General features: G+C 38.7%; 1 protein-coding gene across 1 annotated transcript in view; it reads right to left on the bottom strand.

The window, feature by feature from the left end:
* SORCS3 (sortilin related VPS10 domain containing receptor 3) overlaps positions 1-12,319 on the bottom strand; it is a 319,319-nt gene that overhangs the window by 51,098 nt on the left and 255,902 nt on the right. Inside the window, 1 exon segment of the mRNA XM_072423933.1 lies at positions 4,808-4,925. Within this exon segment, the coding sequence (XP_072280034.1) occupies positions 4,808-4,925 (118 nt within the window).

Below are 12,319 nucleotides of genomic sequence, written 5' to 3'. Positions count from 1 at the left end.
ATCATTTTATTTTCCTTCAAATAAATAGATTCAAATATGCAAACTCAAACAACAAACTTTTCTGATGTGCACCATTTGGGCCAATTGAATATGATATGAAAAGTGTTTTGTTATGTCTGTTCAAAAAGTACATCAAGATAACTTTTGATCTTCCCCCTGATGACCATAGCTATCATCAAGGCCATATCAGATTTGCAATTGACATTCTACAGCAGGCTTAGCCGTTCTCCAAATTGGAGCAGTTGGGAAGCATTTTAAGCAGATGGCTTCGGTTGCAATGGATCATGGTCATTAAAACCGACAAGTCACTTCTGGCTGCACTGTTGCTTTTATTTTTCTGGTATAGGAGCTGTACCACAACTTTACTCAACTACAAAAAGCTGTGAGAGTTCACAAGACCTTTGTCTTGTGAATAATTTGAGGTTTCATTCTTTTCTGCACAAACTCAAGGCACCCTATGCCAGATACAGCAAATCAGCCCTAAACATAACTGAGCTCCCTTCATGTTTCACAGTAGGTTTGATGTTCTATACTTTAAAACCTTTTTTGTGTATGGACATTAAATTAACTTGATATGCTAAAAAAATCTCTAATTTGTTTTATCTGTCCAAAGAATATTCTCTTAAAAGCATTGTAATGTGTCTGTATGTATTTGAGCAATTTCCAGTCCATGTGTATTTCTTGACTACAATACAGCCCTCTCAAGTCTTCTCCCATGGAGCCTACGGTCATTAAAAAAAACAATGGGTGATGCCATCATACGCTGATACACTTTGACTCTAGTGTTCATCTTTTATCTCATTGTAAGTTGTCTTTGTTTTCTTTCTACCATTCCTATTGGGCTTCTGTCCATTTTGGGGTCAATTTTTCTTGCAGCCACATCCAGAAAGGTTGGCTATAATTCCATGGAACTTGCAGTCTGTATAATATTTACAACTGTGGACACAGGAGCATCATGCGGCCACGGACGCATTCATTGTGAAGATCCCCGGCACTAGAGGATAATTAACTGAACGACCACATTCATTTAAAAGAACCTCCAAACTAGAGGTTAAATGGGGACAAGTCTCCCCATTCATTCACCTCTAGTGCTCTGTGATTGGCTGGAGAAAGGAAAATCCTGATGACACTTGAGCTGTCATCAGGGTTTACCTTTCCTCAGTCAATCACAGAGCACTAGAGGTGATGAATGGGGAGACTTTTCCTCATTTAACCTCTAGTGCCCGGGGATTCCAGACTGACAGGAGGATTCCCACGGCTGCACAGCCATCATTGTGGGATAAGCAGTAAAAAATAACAGTTAGTTAAACAAATCACACACATACAATAAATTACTTTAACATTCATTTTTAATTTTTTGAATCCCGTGTTTTTTCGGGTTGGGTCTATCTGAATTCAAACCCTAGGACAACCCAAATTCGAACACTAACACTACCCAGAACCTCCTGGGTTACATACGTTACATATCCCAAGAGGCTGCGAGCCATTCCCTCTGCACAATGCCCGATCTAGGCCATGCTCAGAAGAGGCTGGAATGCAGAGGGAGGACGAGGTGGCATGGGACTGCCCAGACTAGGATAGCAGGGGGATTAATGGCTTTTTTTGCTGATAATTCTGCTTTAAACAGACTGATGGCATCATTTGAAACACAATGAATGGAAACTAGATTACAAACTTCCACCATCCCAACAATTTATGATCATTTCCAGCCAACAAATGTGTCCAGGTCATTAAAAAAACCTTTGTAAAATGCAGAATCAATGTTTTATCATTTTTTTTTTTGTGCACTTGCTTTACTATATCTAAGGCATGATGGTATACATGGGGCAATTGTTACATTCAATTGCTTTTTAGTAGGCATAAAATACTTTATTAGTGATTTTGAAAGGTACCAACACATTTGTCAATGTCTGAATTTTCTCAAAAGTAAGAAAAATATTTTAAATTTAGTCCAATGATGATATGCAGTGTAAAAACAGCAGATCGTTAGCAGTAACTGGAACATACACCATGCTTAGCATCTGAAACACATCTTGCAGATCAGTGCTATGCAATGTCATTACCATGAACCGAGGAAGTACGGAGCGAAAACTGGCCGGGTAATGATGTTTACTTAGCACTTTTTGCTCACTGATTCCAGAATCCAAAAATAATGTATACTTTGCATTTACTTATTTTTTGAGATTTCCCAAAATAGCAGACAAATCGAGAATGGAAAGAAGCGCCAGCTGCTAAGGGAGTTATTAATGGATTCCATTCCAACCATGTGCCATGAACAGAGTAAAAGCAAAATATAAAACACTAACAGTATAACATAAAAAAGTGTAATGGTGATATTAATAATGTGAGAAATAATTTATTTAAATACAGTGCTATGGCAGGATTCATGTCATAATATAAATGAGATTAGGGAATATAGATCGTCAATTGAACCTAATAATAAAATGAATACTAGACATATTGGGCCTGATTTATGAAAGCTCTTCAAGGCTTGAGAAGATAATATTATAAATTAGGAAGACTATGATGGGAGAACCAGGATGATCAAGCAAATGCTGTACTGAGCTTCCATGTGCCATCTAAAGTCCAGGCAAAGATCCTATGGTAACCATAAGTATTGATAGAGAGTATTGTTATCAATCAAAATATTTTTAAGGAAAAAAGTCAGAAATATCTGACAGCAAAATAGAAAAAATTGGGTTGATGAATGAAGACCAGAGGAATTATGATTTTTTCAACATCAGCAAGAAATAGTAAAGAGGAATAATGTGTTCCCGTAGGAAGATTACATAACTTGAAAATGGTCTGCAAAATACTTCAACATTATTCCAATCTGTCATTGTTCCTGCAGTTGCATTAAACCTGCAATACTCACCTGTTCCTGATCCTTCATTGGACACCCCAACCTCTTCTTTCTTCTCTTCCTGTAGACAATCTTTGTCCATTTGCATTGGCTATGCCGGGGTGACATAACTCCCATACAGGTGAGTGGGAGTTCATTCATTCCCGACATGTGCAGGGGACGCTGGGATTGTAGGATAATCTGGCAGCCAAAGCTCAGCTTTTTGACAGATACCCAAAGCAATCAGGCAGGTTGGAGGGACTTAATGAAAAAGGACATTCACCTAATGAAAGACCTGGCCCTTTCTGCCACAATGACCTGGCTGATCTTAAAAGTAGAATTTTAGTTCTGCTTTAAACTTTTCTTATAGTATGGAAACTGTAAATGAAAAAATTAAAAGGCATTTAGGTGATCGGGGGAGTCCTGGATTGGTGGAAGAGTCTGGAATTATGGTGGGCACCTCACCACTGCAGCCTTTGAAATTGAGGTCAACATAAACTATTCCAGCTAACTCCCCCAATGATTACAGAAATAACATAAACCTGCATACTCCAAATACTCACCTAAATCTAAAGTAATCTGGTGTATTTCAAGTCATCTCCCTTCGGGACTGCAAGGTTTTTCTTGGCTGTGCATAGTGCCTTTGGCGATGTTGATAAGTTCTTTTGGCTGTCCATCAGTAGATCCCTCATAGATCCTAGTCATTCCAGCGCTGGTTTTTTGATGTCTCAATAGGGGTCCAAAGAGCTTCTGGAAATGGCACTGCAGAGGGTCAGTGACAGCAAGAGGGCTACAACTTTCATTATATAGGCAACTTGCTGCATGAATAAATGGTACCAAAGGGTTTATTTAAATTACCGGAAGCTAATGTTAAAAAGACTGGTATATAAAAGAGCTGTAAGTATCAAAAAAAAGAAGAAGGGACGTGGACCAGAAGTAAAATTTCTCCATTTCGGCAAAGATTGGATGTTGGATTTGTGTTTGAGTCAACACGGAAAAATGATGTGTATCTTGGCGGCTGCTCTTCATAGAGTGAAATGGGCTTCAGGTGGCTCTTGAGTGTCATAGAGAACCCTTTAAACTACCCTGGTTCTTGTGCACTTCACTAATGGTAAAGCAATGTGGTGCAATACACAAAACACATGTTAGTCCATTTGGTTGCCATTCATTCTTGACGGCACTCCCTGTGCACCTTATGAGCATCTTACAGCACTGCATGTTGTGCGCTGAATTTTTAAAAGTGCATCATACATTAAAATAAAGTGTCATGTGCTGCGTTGGGCTTACCATTAATAATATTAGCCAGCATTTATATACTGCTGACATTCCATTGTCATATCACTAACTGTTCCTAAAGAGGCTCACAATCTAATGTCATAGTCATATGTCATTATTATAGTCTAACAACTTTTTTTTTTGAGGGAAAGTGGATTAACCTAACGGCATTTTTTTTTTTTTTTGGAATACCTGGCGGAAACCAATGCAAAAACAACGAGAACAAATAAACTTCCAGCATTCAAATCAAAAGGCTGCTGAATGCAAGCAATTAAAAAAAAATACAGCACACGGTGGTAGTGGAACTGAAAACACAGAGTATAATATTGAAGCAATATGCGTGATATTCACCAAACACATGCATTGGGAAGATGACCATGAACTTAAAACATATCACTAAATAAACCAAAATCAACTATGGTAACCAAACACCAATCAAAACAGCTCAATCAGCAAAATTAGGTTTCACGTTTGACAAACTGGTATATTGTTTAGGGCAAAATTAATTTATCTGAAGTCACCTTGCTCTTCCTACTAATAAATATTTGGTGCCAACTCAACTGTCATAGCACCCCAAAAGATTTACATCTCTACATATTGGTATACCCAACCACTAATGGAAAGTAGCCACTGTTTTAATATTACAAGATATAATTTTGGGTTAATGCCCAGACGTTTGACCCTTCTTACCTGATTGTGCAAATGCCAATTTTCAAAGTCGCTTTCAGTGCACCTCCGGCCAAAAACAGATTTGTAATCCACTTTCACCAGCTGCCACTCCGACAGAAGACTGAAGTGTCCGAACACTCTGCACACAAACAGACAGTGAGGTTAAGCTGTAAGCACGTTATTCGACTTATTAAATGTTACAGGCGTGTTTATATTCAGTAAAAAAAGGTTTCTCCTGATAATCCCTCTGACCGGAGGCTGTAGACTGCTTTTCGTCCTCCAGAGGAATGAAAGCTTTTTGGATCAATAGTGCTGTTGTATCAATCAGTTTAATATGAGCGCTTGTCTCTTAGTTCTTAGCTCAGGCAGATCTGAAGGCTGTCTTGGCTGAGCATACAAAATATTTCTCAGATTAGCTCTTTGGAGAACATGAATATCCCAGGAGACCGGTTTGCTCATAGCAAATACCATGTCATCTGGGCTAAAGCCAATATTCATGTTACTACTGCTAAAATGAAAGAAACCTAGGGAACTTTCTGCAGGGAATTGGAACGTAAAGTGGACATTTTAAGAACCTTGCACAAATAGATTCCTGACATGTTACAACATACAGTAGGACTGGTGCCGAAGAATTTGAGTGGACTATATATTGTCAATTCAGTTCAACACCTTTGAGATAAGCCAGGAGGGTGATTACAAGCTAGGTCTTCTCATCCAACATAGAACCTGATCTTACAAATGCTGCTTCCAGTAAATTGATACAATCTTCAACAGACACCCTTCAAAATCATGTAGAGTTCCCAAAAAAAAGTGAAGGATGTTATAGCCACAACAGCTGACAATCCTAAATTCATTTAATGGTTATGGTTTTGGAATGGGATGTCCAAAAGGTTTATACAGGATGCATTAGATGTTTCTCAACCAAACTCCTGTGGAATCCTAGGGTTCCTTTAAGAGGTTGATAGGGGTCCCATGAGTGCCACTCAGGTCAGTTTGGGTGACACCAATGATTTTTTTGGCTATCTGTAAGGGTGACAATGGCCAGCAATGTAAGAGACATTCTTCACACTGACCACCACACTAATATACAGTGAGATGTGGCTATAGTAATTATAGGAGGGGTTCCTTGAAGACCTGAAAGTTTTTTTAAAAGGTTTCCCTATGTTAAAAAGGTTGAGTAACACGGATATAATGTATCTCAAATATGTCAAGACCTTTGCTGATAGTCTACACTTCTGCCATGGTGTGTTCCATTTACTCTTTCAGGATTTTAGTTTTTATTGGAGACTGGAAAAGAAAACAGCATTCAAGACCCCTGTGTTGTGAACATTAGAAGAACACAAAATAAATATTCAAAATTTGTATATTTGGAAGCCTTTTGCTGCCCTGGAGTCCCTATACTCCCCTGGATTGTGTGCAATCTTCTTCTACATCAAAACCACAAGCGTGAGAGGTTGGTATTGTGTGAGTTTACAACCTAGTTAACTACAAGATAACTTTATGCATGGAGTTTTGATCTAGAAGAAGGTCAGCTCTTTCTGCAAACATCTCTATGACAACCTGTGATCAAACATCACGTATATTATACATAGCAAACAGCCAAGGTGATGATATCTGAAAAACATTCCACAGGCTGGATTGAAGAATTACTTCTGTTCCTCCATGTGAAGGCTAGAATAAGTTTTATCAATTATATTGATGGAGAAATTTCACGCACGGGTTTATTATTCTAATCTACAAAGTGCTTTGTAATCTGCAGAACTATTGTGGAATCAATTTAAATTTCAGCAAAGGAGACAAGGGAAAGAGAAGATGGTTATAGGAACGGGTTCAATCGGTTGGCCAATGATTGGCAACAATCACAAGACAGGGACATGCAGGAACAGTCCAGGTAGGTAGGACAATACAATAAACAAGTATAAAATGAATACAGGAGAGTTTTGTACATCATACCCATAGCAAACCCTCAGTTCATCAGTTTATCCAAGTGACCAAATAAGCCCAATAGTCTGCTCCCCTTCTGACTTAAACTTCATGGCCATGCATACGTCATGTATCCCAGGAGGCTTTCCTCTACTTAAAAGTGTTGTGCTGATCTCATCCATGCACAGTGAATATGGCAATTTTTTTTTTACATTTCAAAAGCACATCACCCAATCTCTCTGCTCAGTGTGAAATCGGGTGACATAGGAAATGAAACTGATAGAAGAGGAAGAAGATAATGCCTGGCGTCCAGTCCGCACGGAGATGAAAAAGGAAGACAGGAGGGTGCAGGACCAACTGGACAAGGCTCAAAAAATGATCTTTAGATCTATAAAGATGGAGCAATTCCAGATAAAGTGATAGTTACGCTTTGAGAATTGAGTAACTTATACATTCAGAGAATTTGCATTGAAGTCACTTGCTGTTGACTTGTCTTTGTTTTTGTTTCTGGAGTCAAAAGGGAATACCTCTTTAAATGTGTATACAACACTACTACTATTCATTCATAATTTCACCCTGGAACCTAATGTATGGGGACTATAAAGCTGTACTTTTACAATTAAAACAAAATACTTTCTTTTTTGACCATGAGGCTGGGGTTATCTAAAAAGAAGGATGGCAAGCTTGTCTTCCTCTCCATTTCCCTGTCCATTCCATGAGCATCTTAACAATGAAGGTCCCATAGTTGAGGGCCTCCACACTGTCCCCAAACTGTGCGGGTTTGTTATGAACTCTTTTTTGCTTCTTTAAGCTTCCTTTAATAGGGGTCCCCAGATAGTCACCCCCTCACTCTGAAAAAGAGTACAGAGGTAAATAGGACCCCTTACCCCTGGGGGAAATTGTTATACTGAGATCCATCAATCACAAAAGTTTGCTTTTGATCCTCCTTACATATTCCACTGGGCAATTTATGATATATACCTAAAGTAATAGCTAGTCAGTAACCAATACCATACTGGAATGTTATGTGCCCTTCATGTTCAAGCATAAAGATAACGGTAACCCACTTGCTCTTTTGATCTCATCCTGGATTAATTTTACATTGTTGTTATAGTTTTTTAAACTTCTGCTTTTTATATACATAAAAGCTTTTTTTCATACAAATACATTTTTAGGACAAGGGATTCACAGAACACTTAGCTAAAGAGAAATCAGGCCAGATGCTGTACATTTCGTGCCGCCAATTGTTTGTGTGTATGTTCAAATTGTATTGGAGTGACAGCATAGGTTTACATTGATGACAAATGGGTTTCTGTCCTTTAATTATTCCCCTCTTCAGAAAAAGCTATTGAGCTCCATAAATATATATAAGTATATATATATATATATATATATATATATATATATTTTTTTTTTTTTTACGCTAAAAAAGCTAACTGAAACTCAAAAAAAAAGATGAAAAGGAGCTTTCAGTTGCACCTGCTGGCTAAAAAAGAGAATGCCTAAAATCCTTTATTTGCAACACAAAAAGTGAATTTTTTTAAATTCAAAGTGGCCCTGTCAGCATGCAATAAAAGAAACCCTAGTACATTCCATTCTATAGGGGTATGTAGAACTTGCTCTTTTGAAAAGCCCCATTGGGACCCATTGGTTCTTCCCATGAACAGCTGCGTTACAACAAGATGGCAGTGGGGTTGCCATGTGACCATGCCTCTCTAGCACCTCCTATCTTTGGATTGATGTATGCTGTTAGAATTTGAGCACAGGCTTTCCAGCTGTGTTAGAAGTCTGTAGTTACACCAAGAACATTTTTTTTTCATCCAAAGTGAATTGATCCAAAACCCCAGCTCAGAAGCCACACTCCATGTAGTGGAATCCATCTGAAGGCTCACAGTTGACTGGCTGTCAAAATTCCTCTTTTTTTTTTTACCGATGACAGTCACAGCTGAGAGATTTTTACCATGAATAACACAGATTTATTAAGATGCATGCACAGTAACGGTAATTAGCTGAGAGTTTTAAAAAAATGAAAATAGACGCATTAGCATTGCGAATGGAACCAATGTAGCACAAGGAGCATGCTAATTAAATCATCCAGCCAGCATACCTTTTGTATCTGATTTCTATAAGTGGGATCTGCATATCTGCAAACACGACGTGTAAACAATAGGCTACACACAGATCTCCTTGCAGAAGGGGTAGAGGTCATGTAGATGATAACATGTTCAGAAAGAACATCAGCCAAGAGTTGGGGACTGGATTTAATAATGTATTAAAATGCAAATGTGATGGAATTGTGGGAGAATTTACAGTTTGGAAATTTAAAGTGGAAAAGTGTGATCTTTCCAGTGTAAGGCAGATATTTTTTTCACTCTTGCAAAACATGATCCATGCCTATTACATCTACAGTATATTAGCTTGTTGGATTCCCAATTCAAACATTGTGATATTATTATGGATTTGGCCCCCATTTTACTTCTTTATCAACATGCATTCTACTGGGCGTTCAACAAAATTTTAAATTGTGTCTAAGGGAGTTTGTACCCAATAATCCAAAAAAGCATTTGTGAGCTCAGGTCCTGATATTGTAAGAGAAGACCTGGATCTTAACTGGCATTATAATTGGTTCCATGGGTATTTATTAAAGTTGTGGTCAGGAACACTTGAGTTCCTCCACATTAAGCTTAATGAGAGGACCTGAATCACAATCAGCATTGCAACTGATTCTCAAAGGTGTTCAATAGCATTTGGGCAGGGACACTTGCGTTCCTCCACATCAAGCTTGATGAGAAAACCTTGATCACAATCGGCATAGTAAATGATCCCATAGGTATTCAATAGAGTCAGGAACACAAGTTCCTCAACATTAAGCTTATTGAGAAGATCTGGATCACAATTGTCACTGCAACCGATCTCAAAGATGTTCAATAACGTTTGGTCAGGAACACTTGAGTTCCTCCACATTAGGTTTATTTAGAAGACCTGAATACCAATCAGCATTGCAATAGATCACAAAAGGGTTCAAATGGGTTGAGGCCAGAAACAGTTGAGTTCTTCCACATCAAGCTTGTCCAACTATGAGTTCCATTTATGAAAAAAAAAAAAAATCTGGCATTCACCAAACGTTCAATGGTAAAGAATCATTGCTTACAAAAACACAAAGCCAAGAAAAACCTAAAAGTTTTTTTTATGAAAGTTTAGTGAATACCAGATCCCATGCTTTATAAATAGACCCCCATGTCTTTTTGAAGGTGAACTGGCCTACAGAAGGAAAAGTCTTACTGGAAGAGAAAAGGGCCTTAACCAATTTCTTGCCATAAGCAAACTGCATAAACTGTCTAAAATGGTTTGCATGTATCATAGCGGTACCCTTAACTGGAAAAACATAAATTAAATTATTGAAAGAGGTGGTCACAAATGGTTGTCTATATAGTGTAGGTGTGATGGTCCCTTGCCCATATACCTGCACCTGTGGATATGAACCTAATAGTGAAGAACCAGGAAATTCTTCACTACGAGGTGAAGGACACCAGCAGATCTATGGTTTCACGGAAGGAAGAAGTTGGAAGGAGATTTTGAATCCTGTGGGATCTCAGACAATGCCTACTCCTTCCAAAAACTAACCTTGTTCATGAAGCTCCAATGTAACCCCAACAAATTATTAGTTTACAAGGAAGGAAGAAGCTGGAAGGAAATCTTAGGCCAATGAGATCTCCACCAATGCCCACTCCCTCCAAAAAAGGAACCATGTTCATGGAGTTCCACTTTAACTCCAGCTACCAGCACATCACCCTGTTAACTCAGTTTACTTGGCTAATCTAATCCACGTTTTATTATTTACTTTAGCACACAAAGAAAAACAAAAATCTTTTCATCAGAATGTTCCCTGGGGCCGCCTTTAAACTGCAGGACTCGTGTTAGTATTATGATTTATGTTCTTTCCTCCTAAAATAAATCTTGACTTTATTCAGCTAGTAGAGATTCACAGAGCGGCGACTGTATTAATGGCCTTGTTTAGATGCCATAGAGGCTTTGATTTACCAGCTAAGCATCCTGTTTGCCAACAATGTAGATGCAACAAACTGCCCCTGCCAAATTGTTCTTGAAATGAGTTTTGGCCGTGCACAGCAAGGGCTGGAAAAAAAAAGCAACAAAGAAAAAAAATATCAACAAAAATTCAACAATTCGCACGACACCCAATGCCCGGCCGTCCTTTTCCTTCACTCAAAACGACCCTCTTCTTATCTTTATCGCTACCCGTCTAATAAAGTGAAGCTAATTAATAGCAACCTGTAATGGTTTCGACATGCTTTCAGATTTACGATAAAGAGAATCTGAAAAGGTCAGTGGAAATTCTGCTATAATTAAACTTTTCATTAATTTTTCAAACGCACAATACCCGGCACATAATGTACAAATTGACCAGCTGCCCTCGTCATAAATTATTTATGGCGCGTGTTTCAATATTAATGGTAATTAAGAATTTGTTTTTGAGGCTAGCCAGATGGCCCGAGGAGAAAGCTATCAGCAGTAAAAGATAGGGAAGGAATGCCGAAATCCTTACATAATTCTGAAGCAATAAATAGCAACTCCAGATAAAGCTATGCTTTCAATAGAGATCCAGGTTTTATGGTTAGTATTGTTGTCTGTATCGCCATTAGATAAATTCCATTTTCTTTGCTGGTGGTCACATGATAAGTGGTATCTGCCAATAGGGGCACAAGTGGCAGGCTCCTGACCAAGGTCCAAACTTTTTTATAAGTTTTTTTTTAATCTGGCAGGATTTTTATTGCAGAAGAAACAAATGATGTCTATTTTGCAATACAACATACCGTATTTTTTGCCGTATAAGACGCACTTTTTCTTCCCCAAAACTGGGGGAGAAAAGTTGGTGCGTCCTATACGACAATGTGTTATAAAATGATTAAAATAAGATACTCACCCGATACCCGATCCTGTGTGTGTCTCTTCTCCTCGCTGGCTGCAGCGTGTGTCTCCTCCTGGCTGCAGTGCAGAGAGAAAGAAGCTGGCACAGCGCCCCCTGCTGTTCCCTGTCCTAACTGCTGTACAGTGGAAAAAGCACAGAGTGATCAGAAGGGGAATTTGAATGACACAGAGTGATCAGAAAGGGAATTTGAAAAGTACAGAGTGATCAGAAAGGGAATTTGAATGGCACATGAGTGATCAGAAGGGGAATACCGGTATGAATAGCACATGAGTGATCAGAAGGGGAATAATCTTTCAGAATCTTTTTTTTCTGGATTTTCTTCCTTAAAATTGGGTGCGTCTTATATTCCGGAGCGTCTTATACGGTGAAAAATACGGTACTTCCTGCTGCCTTTTCACAGTTCATTGGGCCTGATTCATGAAAGTTCTCTAAGATTGAGAAAGATAGACCACCATGGGAGAACCTAGGTGATCGTAATCATCTCTAGTCTTAGAGAGCTTTAATAAATCAAGCCTATTGTGTGATGTTGGGATATGTCGAGTATCCTGGCATCTCCTGGAGCTGCCAGGACTGCATGTGCATATGTAGGAGTCGCATCTTGTCAACCTGGTCAATCAAAGTTTGGAAGAAGACTAGGAAAAGATGGAGGCTCCAACTGGCTC

The sequence above is a fragment of the Pyxicephalus adspersus genome, chromosome 10 (genome assembly GCF_032062135.1).
Source record: "Pyxicephalus adspersus chromosome 10, UCB_Pads_2.0, whole genome shotgun sequence".
In the NCBI taxonomy this organism is placed as follows: domain Eukaryota; kingdom Metazoa; phylum Chordata; class Amphibia; order Anura; family Pyxicephalidae; genus Pyxicephalus; species Pyxicephalus adspersus.
Note: the sequence above shows the minus strand (reverse complement) of the source record. Positions and strands in the feature narration are given on the sequence as shown.